Raw genomic sequence first — 16,432 nt, 5'->3', positions numbered from 1 at the left:
CTTATAGGAGCCCACAGGACAGAGACGACGCTTGGCCTCAAATCCCCAAATCTTGGCGCAGAAAATGCTGAAGAGACCAAAAATAACTTTGCTGCTCGAGGAGAAGGAGGAAGGGGTGCTGTCCTTTTGCAGCCAGATTTTGGGGTCCTCCACCAAGATCTGCCAGCTAGGATAGAAAACTAGTAGAGTGGTGGAATGACATTTTGAAGCAGCTGCTTCACTCTTCCTTATGGAGGGGGTGGCTCTGGCGTAGTTTTGTCACACAGGCAGATCCAGGGTGACAATGTCCTCACCCCAATAATTTAAGTCACCCTCCCATCTCCATGTGTGGATGCAAGAGCTGGACAGTGAAGAAAGCTGATGTGAAAAGTATAAACTCATTTGAGATGTGATGCCGGGGATACCCTAAACAACCAAAAGGTTAACAAATGGGACCTAGAATAGATTATGCCTGAAATCTCCCTGGAAGCCAGGATAAATAAACTGAGACTGTCATACTTTGGCCACATCATGAGAAGCCATAACCCTGGAAAAGAGGAAGGTGGAAGGCAGGAGAAAGAGAGAAAGACAGCATGCCAGATGGTTAGACTCATTCATGGAGGTCATAGGCCTGAGCATGGAGGTCCTGAGCAGAGCGACTGAGGACAGAACGGCTTGGAGGTGACGCCTTCATGGCCATGAGTTGAGGCCAAATGGAAGGCAGCTGACAACAACAGCAGCAAAGCGAGTCCATAAAGTTAACTGGCCATCTTTCCTTTTCAGACAAACATTTCTCTGTTCAGGTGTTCTCTTCCTAACAAGGGACTTTGTGGCCTCGCAAAGGATTCGGAGACAAAGTGAATCTCAAAGGCAGTAGCCTTTTATCTTGCAAATGGAATTTAAAGTTGTATTTCCTGGACTCCCAATACCCACATGGCCAGAAGGAAATGCCCACCTGCATCAATACCCTCCCATACCATCTAAATAGAGGACTACTGTACGACGGCAACACCTTGACCAAATGCAGGGCTATGATGAGCGTCATCAATATAAAGAGAGATCTTGTCGCACCTTTGAGACTAACTGAAAGAAAGAAATTTGCCGCAGGAGCTTGATGCATTTGAGGAAGTCGACTGAAGTCTAGGAAAGCTCATGCCACCCACTTCTTTCTTTTAGTCTCAAAGGTGCTACAAGATCTCTCTGGGTATTGATTCTACAGACTAACACGGCTATGTCTTTGAATTCTATCATCAATATATCTTTTTCTTTCTTTCCCCTGTATCGTTTTTAACCCCTTTGCCTGATGAAGAAGCAAGCCAGTGGAGCTTCGAAAGCTTATATAGCATGTAGAATATGCATTTTGGGTATCTGGTCTAACCCCACTGCCATGCAGGAATACTCCTGGATGATGCTGTATTTTGCTATATGACCAACATGGCTACCCCTGGATATGATTTCTCTGTCCTCAGTACAGAGAAAGCAGCCATGCTTACAGCTCTTATGCTGGCTTACATTGGAAAGAAAGAATGGAAGGGGAAGCTCACACTTCAGCGGATGGTAGCCTCCTCAAGAAGAGACAAGGAGTTCATGAAGGGCAATTGCAGACACCTGGAGCCGTGAGTCACCTCTAGCGCTGAAGACCTTGATGGAAGAGAATCCAGCCTGAGAGATAACAGTGACATTCAATCCCTCTGTGACCAAAAAATAAATCCTGGTGTGTTTTAAGAGAGATTTATAAGACAGCAAGAGCAGAGGGCATGAATTTTTTAACTCTTTTTATTTTTTGGTGAAATGCTTTTACTTCAGATCTTACTTTTAAATGAGAGCTAGGAGCGTTAATGGACACCGCCGATCAATCAGAGTGGGAAATTCCCATTAAGATTGTATTGGGGTTAATTGGAGCTGATCACCCCAATCCCACGTAAAAAGGAAAGGGGAGCGCTGCCATTTCAGGGAGACAAAGAGAGAGGAGGACTGTCTTTTCAAGGAAGACAGTGGTGAAGGGTCTTGAAACCATGCCCTATGAGAAGAGACTTAGGGAGCTGGGGATGTTTAGCCTGGCAAAGAGAAGGTTAAAAGGTGATAGATAGCCCTGTTGAAATATTTGAAGGGATGTCATATTGAGGATGGAACAAGCTTGTTTTCTGCAGCTCCAGAGAATAGAGCAATGCATGCAAACTAAAGGAAAAGAGATTCTACCTCAACATTAGGAGGAAATTCCTAACAGTAAGAGCTGTTTCATAGTGCCTTGGAAAGTGGTGGAGTCTCCTTCTTTGGAGGTCTTTAAACAGAGGCTGGATGGCCATCTGTCCGGGGTACTTTGACTCTGTATTCCTCCTCTAACCTATGATTTCTAAAAGCACAAAAGGCTGCCTCTTCGCTCTTCTTGTCCAGTCGCACCATCCCAAGGAGGCAAGATCCGCAGCCTCCATCCCAACAGCATCTGCCTTCCATCCTTCCTCTCTTGCCACCAGATTCTTAATCAGCTGGCAGGGAAATTAATGTCTGGGAGCAATCTGCAATTGTTTAGACAGCATTAGCTCTAATTTCTTTCATCGGCTCTGTATCTCCACTTATCTCTGGATATATCAAAGGCTTCCATCTGGGAGGCTTTAGCATTTAACCGGCACAGATAAGGAGGCTCTGCGCGATAACATGGGCACAACTTGCCGGTCACATCCACACGGACCACCCAGTCCAGCACAGCTGAAGTTTCCCACCACGAGAACAACCCAAATACATGAGAAGGCCGCACATGTTATAAACCAAAGGTCTGTTTCCAAGCTGTTGGGTACCTCCCAGAGACTGAGAGGCAGAAAATCAAATGCAAATGGGTGAACATATGCAGGGCGTCAAGCAACAGATTCACACTACACAGCACTTGCTGATACACCGGTTACAACAGTCTTCCGTTGCATGAAGCAGCAATGAGAAAAATAGCTTGGCATCAGCAGCGGCCCAGATCCAAGCTTGAGGTATATAGCTGAAAAAGCTCTGTCGCATCCCTCCATGTGATTTCTTTTCTCCCTCCTTCTTCCATTTTATCCTTGCAACAACCCTGCAAGATAGGTTAGCTGGAAAGTGCAACTATCTGCCAGGTGGAAATAAAATGAGTGCATTGCCTCACTATAACAATTCTCCCCCACCAATAAAATTCCACTTTGGTCCTCAAATTTCTAGCATCTCGACAACTCACAACTAAAACTAAGCATTTAAAAATACCATTTAGGCAATGAAAAAAGGGGTTTTTGCAAAGATACCAGGGAAATGAAAACATAGCAAATGCAAGCGTTCTACTTGCGAAGAAAGTTCAACATTTCACTCTTTGCAAGCATAGAAATTTGGAGGCTGACGGATAATTTCATCGGAGAGGTCCTCATTTTGCCCCACCAATAGCTCCTACCTGCACATTATACATCCATGGGGTGCCATAAGCCCATTTGGTGCATCATGTGCATGTGCCTTCAAGTCGCTTGCCAACTTATGGCGGCCCCATCAATTTCATAGGGTTTTCTCAGGCAAGGAATACTCCGAGGTGGTTTTGCCAGTTCCTGTCTCTGAAATGCAGAGTACCAACACCTGGCATTCATTGGCAATCTCCCATCCAAGTGCTAACCCTGCTGACCCTGCTTAGCTTCCAAGTTTGAAGGGGATCTGGTGCCTTTAGGGTAGTTAGGACCTCCAAACACTCATGGCTTACTTCAAAACAGAGATGTGCTGTGGTGGGTAAATTTAAAAGGAAGGTGCAGCAGTAGGGGGACATTAACCATGCATCAATCTGCCTATGGAAATACAAACTCCCGCTCCCAGTTTCAATGCATCAGGACTTAAAATATTGGAAAACCAGCTGAAAAACCTAGAACTGGTAGAAGTTCAGTCCCTTCTAAATCAAACCTTTTGGCCATTCTTTAGCTAAAAATGTGCTAGTATGTCCACAAGGGTCAAAGCCGGCTGCCATTCTTGTATCAGTTATTCATCTCGACTTTCGAGTCAAACAATAGAAAGAGGCTGGAAAAACTAGGGCAAAAAAGGCTTCTAGGAGCCCATCTGGAGCCAGGTTTTCAACAAGTTCTCTTCTTAACTGGTGGCTTTGAAACTTTTCCAGCCAGAAAGTGTAAAAAGAGAGTCTTGCTCTGCTGCGGATGTCTGGGCTTGGGTTCCCTTAACAGCAGCTTTCCGAAGACGCTCCCTTTTTGGGGTTAGCTTCTCTTTTAAGGAGGTTACTCGCTGTCTAAAAATACATAATTATGCGCCAAAGCTTTTAAACTCTCCCAATCAAAAACATATGTCTTTGCCTTAAAAAGGGAGCTTGCTCAGATTTAGGAGAAAGGCCCTTTAATAGAAGAAATCAAAGGAAAATTGGCTGTAATCAAAACAGAATTATTTTGATGCAAGCGGTTTCCAGACAAGGTTTGTATCGAACTGAGATCTAGCGCCAATCTGGGTGAATTGAGCCACTGCTCCGAAGGCATGACAACCAAGGGCAAAGCAAACACAAAGGAACAAGGACAGTATTCACTTCCCCAAATTAAACTGTTGTGAAATCAGGCCTATATCTTTTATTCTGTAAATCAATTACGTTTGCGCACAAGTGACACCGAGCCTTCGGAAATCCCATCAAGCGGAAGGTGGAAATGGAGCGACCAAGATTTCAGGCCAAGATTTCCAGCTTTATGACGGTTCAATCAGAGAGCGCAATATGGCAGGCTTTTGACTGAATTAGACCACCGGTCTATCCAGCTCAGAAACGTCTTTGTGGATTGGCATCAGCTCGATAAAAAGGAGGTAGACTTTTCCCAAGCTGTACCTACAGATATCCACTGTACCTGGAGGTATCAGACCTTCTGCATACAAAGCAAGTGAAGCTGTAGTGGTTCACCTTGAACACTTCATCTGAGAGCTGTTCTCAGTGGTCCTGGAGGGAAAGGACCCCCATGCGCATTCAAAAAGGAAACTGTCGCCTCCTCTCCTGCATGAGCTACTATTCTGATCCGCACTCATTCTTGGAGTGTCAAAGTACTCCATATCTCTGCATCAGGGGTCAACAGCTCCTTCAGCTGCTCTTAGCAAAAAATCAGAAGAAGAGACTCCACTGCGCCTCTGCATGAGTCAAGACTCTCCTCGCTCCCTTGCATTCTGGTGCTAGCGATGCATGCGCACTTCCAAAGGTGGATAGTTCTTCTTCTAAAGTCCAAGACCCACTGCAGAAATAATCCATTTTAATCTGCTTTAATTGCCCTGACTCAGTGCTAGAGAATCCTGGGAATCATAGTTTATGGTGGCACCAGAGCTCTCTGACAGAGAATGTCTCACAAAAACTACAGTCCCCAGAATTCCTAGCATTGAGACAGGGCAGGTAAAGTGGACTCAAACCAGATTGTCTCTGCAGTGTGTTTTGGACCTCAAGACTCCAAGAGACCGGCTCAGTCTCAGCCTTACTCAAAGTCAGTAGCAAATCTCCTCTGAATAAATCTTGCCAAGAAAACCCCATGACAGGGTCACCATAAGTCGAAGCCGATGTAGTAACAACAACGATGGGTGATAGCTCAGCAGAACAGCATCAGCACTGCACAGAGAAAGTCCCAGGTTCAATCCCCGCCATGTATAGGTTGATAAAAAGGTTTAAGGTAGCAGGATGAGGAGGGAGAACCCAGGAATGGCACTGCCAGGTAGAACAGAAAACATGACATGGTCCAAAATGGACAGCCTGGCCTAGTACTGTATAATAAGGCACCTCTCAAAATGGCAATGGTTTCCCTAGAGAAGAAAAACAAGCTTTGTGTACTCAGAGGCATTCTTACTCAGCTTTCCCAAACACTGCTCCAAGACAGAAGACAGCTTTAGCTCACATGGATGTCTTGGACAGAAGCAAAGTGGTGAAAATCCACTTATTGAACTTGTTTGGTAGGGCCTTAAGACTGCAGAGTTAACAACCATCTTTCTCTTCTGAGGCTCGAAACCCCTGGGAATCTAGGAGTCCTCTTGAGATGCATGGGTCTGAAGGCAGATCCCTATTCTGAACAATAGGGAAATCTGGTGGAATTCACAGTCACAGTCTTCCATAAGGGCATCCCTGACCATCACCACCACTACACCATTACAAATCCCTATGTGCTGATATATATTCTTTTCACCACCTCTCCATTCTTCCATGCGCTGGAGGGATTCTAAAGAAAGCCCACCTTTTCCACTTGGTTCCTCCACTTAAGGTCATGAGACCAGGAGAAGAAGAGCCATCAAAAAGCAGAGTTGGGGAACATTAATCCGGCTTCTGAGAGCTGGATTCCAAAAAAGTAATTTTCCCCAGCCCTGAACATAACCCTGTTCTCTCTCCTAATGGTTGCAAGTTCTTTAAATGCCCAAATAGAGAAAAGGTGTTAATGCATCACACAAAATTCTCGCAGAAGGTCAGGTCAGCATCACAGTCCGCAGTGGCAAGGAAGAATTCCAGGCCGACAAATAGGCTGGCAAGAGAAAGACATATTGCACCAACCTTCTGCTGCTAGCTTACCAAGTTTCTGTGTTGGCCACAAAGGAAAGAAACCCCTTTTTCTACACCCTGCAAGGAAATCACATGGGCTGGGAAATGAGGGATGGAGTAAGGCCATTTCTTCTACAGTGGGACCTTGTTATCTGCTGGGGTTTGGTTCCAGGATCCCCTGTGGATAACAAAATCCGTGGATGCTCAAGTACCATTAAATATAATGGCAGAGCAAAATGGTGCATTTCATAGAATCAGAGTTGGAAGAGACCCCAAGGGCCATCCAGTTCAACCCCATTCTGCCATGCAGGAACTCTCAATCAAAGCATCCCCATTGACAGATGGCCATCCAGTCTCTGTTTAAAGACCTCCAAAGAAGGAGGCTCCACTACACTCCAAGGAAGGGATGTGTTCCTCTGTTGAACAGCCCTTACTGTCAGGAAGTTCCTCCTAATGTTGGAGGAATCTCTTTTCCTGGAGCTTGCATCCATTGTTCCGGGTCCTGTTCTACGGAGCAGCAGAAAACAAGCTTGCTCCCTCCTCAATATGACATCCCTTCAAATATTTAAACAGGGCTATCATATCAGCTCTCAACCATTTCTTTTCCAGGCTAAACAGCTCCCTAAGGCATTCCTCATAGGTTTCAAGACCCTTTACCATTTTAGTCACCCTTCTTTGGACACCCTTCAAGGAAGACTATTCTTGCTACGAAATTCTAGGAGTTGTCACCCCAAAATGAGCCTTCCTCAAGCTCTGTCCAAGACAGTTAAATCGAAAGCTGGGGACATTGGGGCTGTGTGAACTCAACCTGTTTAGGACAAGGGCAAGCAGAAGCTCAGCGCTGGCCTTTGCATCCTGCAACGTTGCTTCTCGTTCCAAACCAAGGCCTCCCAGACCTTGGCCTGACCCATCAAAGGAACCCTTTATAAGACGGCAAGTTTTAACAGCACACTGTCTCCCTGGAAGTGAGAGGTGGCAGCCTTCCAGGTCTGTGTAAAGACACCACTGTCTCAAGAGACATGTTCACTTATAGGCCAAGCTGCTGCTGCTGCGGCGGCTGTGTATGTACGCCTTCAGACAGACAGCATGTTGTAATGGGCTGAGCAGTAATCTTGCGACCGGGGTTCGAATCCCTGCTGAGCCATAAAACCCACTGAGTGACCTTGGACAAGTCATACACTCTCAGCCTCAGAGGAAGGCAAAGGCAAACCCCCTCTGAACAAATTTTACAAGAAAATCCCATTTGCCCTAGGGTCGCCATAGGTCCGAAATGACTTGAAGTGACACGGCAACAATGTGCCTTCGAGACTTACGGTGACCCCATGAATTGCACAGGGTTTTCTTTGGCAAGTAGCGTTCAAGAAGTGGTTTTGCCAGTGCCTGCTGGTATACTCAGAAGTAAAGCCATGCTATGTTCAACAGCGCTCAGGTAAATCGTCTGTATGGCACTGCCATACAGCGCTGAAGGGAATATGTCTCATTTAAAGGTGCATTCTTAAAGCTGTCCCTTTTCCTATTCTGGCTCCGCTACTCCTGAGTAAAGCAAGAAAGCGGTCATCTTTCCCCACTCCTGATCTTTTACTTTCAAAGAATATTAACTTTTAATAGTCTATCCACTCCCAAGATCCTGAAGATGAGAAAGAAGAGTCTCATGCCTCCTTATCAAACTCTTTTCATTTAAAAACATTTCATTCCTCCTACTTTTTCAAACATTAAAAGACATGATTAAAAGATAAGGGTGCACTTCAGATTATAGTTCTTTCTTGATGTAGAAGAGGTGCTGTAGGAAGGTTCAGAGGAGAGCATGACGGCAACTGGACCCCATAAGCTTATGGGGTCACCATAAGCTGATAGGCAACGAGGAGGCACATTCATAAACACATACAGAACATTTGCTAAAGTGGGTGAGCAGAAAAGAGGATATTCCCACAATGCGGCACTGGGTTCCAAGTCATAAAATAACCTATTTCTTGGGGGACACTTTAGGATGAATTTCATGCATTCTCCATCGCTTTGGTCTGCCAGGAAAGTGCAAGGAAAACTGTTCGGAGTGGATGGGCACCTGCTCGATCTACTCGAGTGTAAGGCATAGGATGCTGTAGGATGGAATTCTTTGCACCCCCAAAATACACCATAAGTGTATGACACAAAGTTCACTTGGAAACCAACAAATGCATCTGGGCATGTTCAGTGTGTGTGTGTGTGTTTGCATCTGGGGAGCTGGGTAGGGGAGCACACCGGAAACCAACAAGTGGAAAAGGAAGAGAAGAAGGGGTCTGATTCAACCAGAGAAGGGGGGGGGGGAGATTGTGAAGAATTTGCAGCCATCTCATTGTATGTTCAAATACACACACACACACGTGTGGTTTTCAGAAAACACTTGGCAACGTTGTGAATGGGTGTGCATACCCACGCCCTTGGAGACAACTTTGTGCACGAGTGTTTACAAACACACACATATACAAATGTAATTTTCCAAACACACTTGGAGACAACTCTGTGAATGGATGTGCATCCCAATGCCCTTTTGTGCATTCAGTCATACACACACACATACACACTTAGACACACACACACCTTGTTTTTGGAATAGATTTGGAAACAACTTTGTGCATGAATGTATGTGTACATATATGTGTGTGTGTGTGTGTGTGTAATTTTAAAAATATACTTGGTGACAACTTTGTGAATGGATAAGTATATCCACGCTCTTGGAGACAACTTTGTGCATGAATGTGAATGTGCCATACACACACACACACATGCACTTGCAGACAACTTTGTGCATGAATGGCCGCATACACATACACACATGTAGCTTTAACAATACCCTTGGAGACAACTTTGTGAATGGATGTGCATACCCCACGCCCATGAGTGCACCCACAGACCCACAAAGATGTACACACTACTCTTTACAGTGCACTTGGAGGCCAGCTTGTGTGTGAACATACACATACACTCAGAGAGTTTTCAGGAGGTGTTGGGTCCCAGTGGCCTCTGTCCCTGTCATGCTTTGCTCCCATTCCTCACCCTTCCCAAGTTGTGTGTGTGCATACACAAGTTTGGAAGAAGGGAGAAGAGCATGAAGGGTACAGGGGTCCTCCTAAGATGGGGAAAGGAGAGAAAAGGAGTGGAAATACACAACTTTGGAAGGGAGGAGAAGAGCATGAAAGGTGCAAGGATCCTCCTAGGATGGGGACAGGAGAGAAAACATGGAAAACACACAACTTTGGAAAGGGGAAAAGAACATGAAGGGTGTAGGGGTCCTTCTAGGGTGGAGAAAGGAGAGAAGGGGAGTGGGTTAGTGTGGGAATACACAACTTTGGAAGGGGAAGAAGAGCATGAAGGGTGCAAAGGTCCTCCTTGGATGAGGAAAGAAGGGGAAAAGAGTGGGTCTGGTGGAAACACGCCGCTTCGGAAGTAAGGAGAAGATCATGAAGGGTGCTCAGGATGGAGTAAGGAGAGAAAGGGAATGGGTCTGGTGGAACCATAGAACTTTGGAAGGGAGAAGAACATGAAGGGTGCAATGGTCCTCCAAGGATGGGGAAAGGAGAGAGAAAGGGGTCTGGTGGAAACACACAACTTTGGAAAGAGAAGATCCTGAAGGGGACAAGGTCCCCTGGAGATGCCCCACCAAGTTCTGGGAGATGCCTCCTTCTTACCTTGCAGGAGTAGGTCTGGTGGACAGGATCCACGTTGACGATCTCCTCCACGGTGCCGGTGAGGACCACGTTGGCCTCCTCCTCCCTCCTCTCCAACTCCCTTTCGGGGCAGCCCCCCTGGCCAAGCCCCCCCAGGAGCCCCAGGACCAAGGCAGCGATGGAGAGCAGCCCCAGGGGGGCTCCCCTGCTCCCCCACTCCATGGCCAGGGAGGCACAAAAGGCAGCAGCAGCAGCAGCAGCAGCAGAAGGAACACACTGAGAGATGGCAAGAGAGGAGGAGGATCGGGCCCTAGCAGTTGCCCAGGTGCCCAGCTGGCATGGGAAAGGGGGTGCTTTGATCCCAAGGAGAGAGGGAAGGGGAGAAAGGAGGAGAAAGAGGCAAGGATGGGTGTCTAGCTGGAGATCTCTCCTCCTGCGCTTGCGAGCCTCCTTCTCTCTTTCTCTCTCTGTCTCTCTCTGTCTGTTCTTTTTTGCCAGTGTGAGAAAGAAGGGAGGAGGGCAGAAGGGATTTGCATGCGATCTGAATTGCTGATAAGGGAAAGGAGGAGGGGGCGAGGAAGGAGAGAAGGGGGGGAAGAAAGGAAAAAGGAGAGCCCCCCTTGGCTGGCTGCCTCCTTTGCTCGCCTCCTGGCTGCGAAAGAAAAAGGAAAGCAGCAGCACTGGCGATGGAGGGGGGAAGGAAGGAAAGAAGGAGAGAGAGAGGCTGAGGGAGGAGGACGCCCCCCGGAGGAAAGTCGGGTTAATGGATAATCAGGGCCTCCCAACGTGAGGGGACTTTTAAAGGTGCAGCTTCAGAGGGTCAGAAGGAGAAAGAGAAGGAGAAGGAGGAGAAAGACAACAGCCACCTTATGCTTCAAAGCTAATAGATGTAGTATGGGGGACACCTGGCTTATGGAGACTCCATGGGAAAGGGATCTAGGGGTCCTAGTAGACCACAAGTCCGACCGGAGGCAACAGTGTGATGCGGCGGCTCAAAAGGCCAATGTGATTCAAGGCGGCATCACTAGAAGTAGAGTGTCTGGATTTCAGTAGAGTGTAGTCCTTTCACAAGTTCACAGCACCATCTGCTTGGAAGTAAGCCCCACTGAATTAAATGAGAGTTCCTTCCCAACAAACTTGTGTTGGATCACAACCATGGGTTTCCCTGTCAGTAGACAGTATGGCAAAGCTTGGGGAAGTTACTTTTTTGGATTACAGTTCCCAGAAATCCTCAACCAGGATGACTAGTGGTCACACTATTTGAGAGATTGCGGAAGAAGTTGCCCCCCAAAAAGTAACGGTTCCAAGCTCTGCCATGAAGACACGCCAGTTAACTCAATTCCGATCATTCATATAATAATAATAGTAATAATAATAATGATAATAATTTATTTCTATATGGATCGAGGCAGGATCACAACAAAATCACATACAATCATACAAGCATCAACATTAAAATTCTCTTAAAATAACCATCCTATAACAATAATACAGTGTAATACATAGAATCATAGAATAATTGAGTTGGAAGAGACCGCAAGGGCCATCCAGTCCAAACCCATTCTGCCATGCAGGAAATCTCAGTCAAAGCATCCCCAACAGATGGCCATCCAGCCTTTGTTTGAAGACCTCCAAGGAGGGAGACCCCACTACACTCCGAGGAAGGAGTGTGTTCCACTGTCGAACAGCCCTTACTCTCAGGAAGTTCCTCCTAATGTTGAGCTGGAATCTCTTTTCCTGGAGCTTGCATCCATTGCTCCATTGGGTCCTAGTCTCTGAAGCAGCAGAAAACAAGCTTGCTCCCTCCTCAGTATGACATCCCTTCAAGTATTTAAACAGGGCTATCATATCACCTCTTAACCTTCTCTTCTCCAGGCTAAACATTCCCTGCTCTCTGAGTCGTTCCTCATAGGTCATGGCTTCCAGACCCTTCACCATTTTGGTCGCTCTCCTTTGGACACACTCCAGTTTCTCAATGTTCTTTTTGAATTGTGGTGCCCAGAACTGGACACAGTATTCCAGGTGGGGCCTGACCAAAGCAGAATAGAGTGGCACTGTTACTTCCCTTGATCTAGACACTAGACTTCTATTGATGCAGCCTAAAATCTCATTGGCCTTGTTAGCTGCCGCATCGCACTGTTGACTCATGTTCAACTTGTGGTCTACTTGGACTCCTAGATCCCTTTCACATGTTGTATCCTTAAGCCAGGTGTCCCCCATCCTATATCTGTGCATTTCATTTTTTTGCCCTAAGTGCAGTACCTTACATTTCTCCCTGTTGAAGTTCATTCTGTTAGCTGTGGCCCAGCTTTCTAGCCTATTCAGGTCATTTTGAATTTTGATCTTATAAGGTGTGAAAGAAAGAGATGGTTTAGGAATCCCTAATATGAAATTACACCTTGAGGCATACTGTTTTACATGGTTGGAGAAATCGATAACCTTAGAAGATAGAAGATCATGAGAGCTGGAGGGGAAAGACTTGAGATATGAACGGCATGCTTATCTAGGATAGGAAAAAGATAAGATAAACCAAGGCTTCAACAACCACCGTGTAAGAAAGACATTTGAGTAGATGGTTAAAGAAGTAGTAGTAATGTTGTGTATTTGGAGATGATGAGATCTGAAGATTGGTTGTCAGTATATGAGTTTTGTACGTTTAATATACATATCCTAATATACAAAGTCCTAAATGGCTTGGGCCCAGGATACCTGAAGGACCGCCTCTCCCCGTACATTCCGCCTCGCACCCTCAGAACATCTGGGCAGCAACTCCTTAGGGTTCCCGGGGTGAGATTATCCTCCACCTCTAGGAGGTCCTTTTCCATCGCCGCCCCGGCCCTTTGGAATACGCTGCCCACAGAGCTCCGCTCAGTTACCTCCCTGGCCCAATTTAAATGGGATTTGAAGACCTACCTGTTTCAAATAGCATTCCCCGATTAAGTCCCTATAGGCCCCCCCGCCGCACAGGCCGCACAGGCAATGGTTTGGCTAACCCGGGGGCTTTTGTTTTTGTTTTTGTTTTTTGTTTTGTTTTGTTTTTGTCTGTAGTGTGATTTATGTAATTTTTGATATGGTTTTAACTTGAATATTGTGCCCTGGTGGCGCAGTGGTTCAATGCCTGTACTGCAGCCATTCACTCGAAACCACAAGGTTGCGAGTTCAAGACCAGCAAAAGGGCCCAAGCTCGACTCAGGCTTGCATCCTTCCGAGGAGGTCACTAAAATGAGGACCCAGACTGTTGGGGGCAAATTAGCTTACTTGCTAATTAGCTGACTTGCTGTTCACCGCTATGATCTTTGGAATAGCGGTATATAAATAAAACAAATTATTATTAATTATTATTTTTAACTGCTGTAAACCGCCCTGATCTTACGGAAGGGCGGTATACAAATAAAATGTTTATTATTATTATTATTATTATATCCTAAAACAGAGACTCAGGGCAGCTCACAACATCCAAGTGATCAATGGTAAAATTGTATTAAACTACCATTCATAATAATAATAATAATAATAATAATAATAATAATAATCCATGATTAAAAATGATTAACAAGCCATATTTTTAAACAAAGCGGTACAATTTAAATGATAAGAACAGGACAGTCTTCTCATTAAAAGCTCTTTCTGTCAAACCTTCAGTTCCCAAGAGCCAGAAGAAAAACAAAATCTAAACAAAGAAAAAGGACATAAAATACATCCATAGACTAAACATATCATAAATGCGAGCGGGCCCTGTGTCTAAAAAGATCTCTAATGTCACTTGCAAGATGCACATTTATGCACAGGCCAAGTTGTCAGGTTTTCCAGCCATTAAACAACAAAAGGAGTGCATTTGACTTTTCATCTTTGGGAGTATAAAGCCTAAATCCAATAGCTAAACCCCATTCAGGAATTGATTCCAAAGGTCTGGTCTAGGCGCTGAGACGGCAATTAGATTTCGCTCCAAGTCTTTTTTCAACGCCGAGGGCATGAAAGATCCAGCCATGGGATCAGCGATGGAAGTATCTATTAATATCCAGGATTTTAAAAAGATCTCTTTCACTCTACACAATTATAGGACTTTGGTATCACTTGAACTACCATAACTGCATGTTCCAGAATCCTGGCATTTGCAGTTTCCTATGTGTTGAGAATTTTCTCTGCTAGGGCCTCTCCAAACTTTTTATTGCTGTAACCATGGCAGTTACGGTGGTATCGAAGTGCTATAACTGTGTAGCATTTAGTAGTAGTGATAAATTTGGAAGGTTGAATATATACCTTATGATCCTGGAAGTTAAGCAGGATCAGTTTTGGTTAGTCCTTGGGTGGGAAGACCACTAAAGAAGACCAGGTCACCTCTAGTGACTCCTCTATTTGTAACAAATACCAAACTATTTGAGGTAGTCAAGAGAAAAAATGGATAGGAAAAAGTGCAGGAAGCATCTCTCCAAAATGGGCACTGAAATGGCAAATGTGGCCAGGATGGGTGCTAGTTTTGTGTTCCCTTCCCCTCCCTCCATCTCTTTTTAAATTCAATCCCTGGCAGTGGTATCTGGCATTGTCAAATGGCTTTTGTCTCTACCATCCAGGAAAATCTCTACTAGTAGCAATCCACCAGGTTCCCTAACAAGTCAACCCTCTGGGAGACCTTAGGACTAGAGCGTGGCTTTGGCACAACCTCCAGACTCTTGGGACATATGCATCATTTAAACAGCACACCTCCAAAGTGACCCAAAGCAGCTGTATTTTGGCCTGTCTGTATGGGGCTAAAGATAGGCAAATCACCCTTTTTCGGGGGCTGAATCCACACCGGCAAATTAATTCGACCTCACTTCGATCCCGGCCATGTTTGAACACCGGATGGTCCTCCAATTCTAAAGTGCTTTTGGAAATCTGAGGACATTATTGTGATTCTTTAAATATATACATTTAACTCCTGAGCTTTTAAAAATGTGCCCTGTTGGGATTGGGATGGCATTTGGGATTGGGATGGCATCAGGGAGTTACCTAGATCCAGCAAGCATGGCGTTGCCATTTTGTAATTTCATGTTCAGTGCATATCTGGGTGGGAGATGGGCAAAGTCCACAGCAGGAAGGGTCCCAAGGGGGTTTATCTTGGCATCCGTACCCAACAAGTGTGGTGTTGACATGTCGAGTTTTTTTAGTTCAGTGTATACTGTATATGTGCGTATGTATGCATGTACTGTATGTAGACACCCATATAATTTTCTATCTGAAGGCTTGCAGGGCTTCTGAAATGCCCTGCTGAGTTGATGTCGTGCAAACTATATTTGCACTTTGAACTCAATTTGCAGCAATTGAAGTATGCTGAACACAAAGGAGGAAAGTGGGGAGAGGACAGATAAACTGGGTTGCCTGTCCTATCCCTGGCACAATCCTTGCTCACTGAAATGGAAACCTTCATCCCCTTGAGTGCAATCTTACTGCCAAAGAGTCCTTCACCCACAGAATCAAAAGTGTTGGTTTTCAATGAAAACGATAAAGCAGGATTTGCTTTAAATCTATCTATCTAGGGATGTGTTAGCTTAGGGATTAAGATGCCAATTCTGACGATCGTAAGGTCATACGGTTGGCAGTTCGAAGCCCAGGTGCCGCACATTGGGGTGAGCTCCTGTCACCAGTCCCAGCTTCTGCCAACCTAGCAGTTCGAAAGCATGTAGAAGTACAAGTATATAAATAGGTACCACTTTGGTAGGAAGGTAACCACATTCAGTGCAGTCATGCTGGCCACATGAACACCAGAGTCATGTTTGGACAACACTGGCGCTTCGGTTTAGTAATGGAGATGAGCACTGCCTCCTGCAGTCGGTTATGACTAGACAGTCATGTCAAGGGAAATTTTTAACCTTTACCTCTATCTATCTATCTATCTATCTATCTATCTATCTATCGATCAATTGATCAATCTATAAAAGAGCCTAGTTTGCACAAGCATCAGATTGAGATAGTAGAATACTGAGTGAGTATAGCAAAGTATTCCTTTTCTCATCAGCTGGAGAATGCTGCCCAGGAATTCTAGGATTCATAGCACAAAAAACCCGTAGCTTTTCCAAGCACTATTAGTGCTTAGGTTTTAGTCTGAACTTTAAAGAGGATGTCGAGGATGCTAAAACCTGTCCAGTTTTGCCCTTGCTGTCCCCCTTTTGCCACTGCACCTCTAGGGAAAAGACTGCACAAGGTGGTACTGAATACCATGGACACACATGGGCATAATGCCCAGCCACATCACTGTAAGCCACTAAATGGATCCCAGCATTACATTCCAGGAAGCAACAGGAAGGAAAGATTGCAAGACAATTGAAAGCTAGATGGGCAGATAATCCAA

The 16,432-nt window shown here is 45.4% G+C and overlaps 1 protein-coding gene across 3 annotated transcripts in view; it reads right to left on the bottom strand.

Moving 5' to 3' along the window:
* The window catches only part of AGRN (agrin), a 265,408-nt gene extending 254,693 nt beyond the window's left edge, over nucleotides 1-10,715 (bottom strand). For 2 of the 3 annotated variants that reach the window (XM_089534269.1, XM_089534270.1), the window contains exon 1: nucleotides 10,126-10,714. In XM_089534269.1, the coding sequence (XP_089390395.1) occupies nucleotides 10,126-10,326 (201 nt within the window). In that variant the 5' untranslated portion in view covers nucleotides 10,327-10,714. Of the gene's footprint in view, nucleotides 1-10,125 lie in introns of all 3 variants that reach the window. The other variant, XM_089534268.1, reaches the window with a different exon arrangement.
* Between the last annotated feature and the right edge of the window lie 5,717 nt (nucleotides 10,716-16,432).

This window comes from Sceloporus occidentalis, unplaced genomic scaffold (assembly GCF_023333645.1).
Source record: "Sceloporus occidentalis isolate IW3139 unplaced genomic scaffold, rSceOcc1.0.p SCAF_8, whole genome shotgun sequence".
Classification (NCBI taxonomy): Eukaryota; Metazoa; Chordata; class Lepidosauria; order Squamata; family Phrynosomatidae; genus Sceloporus; species Sceloporus occidentalis.
Note: the sequence above shows the minus strand (reverse complement) of the source record. Positions and strands in the feature narration are given on the sequence as shown.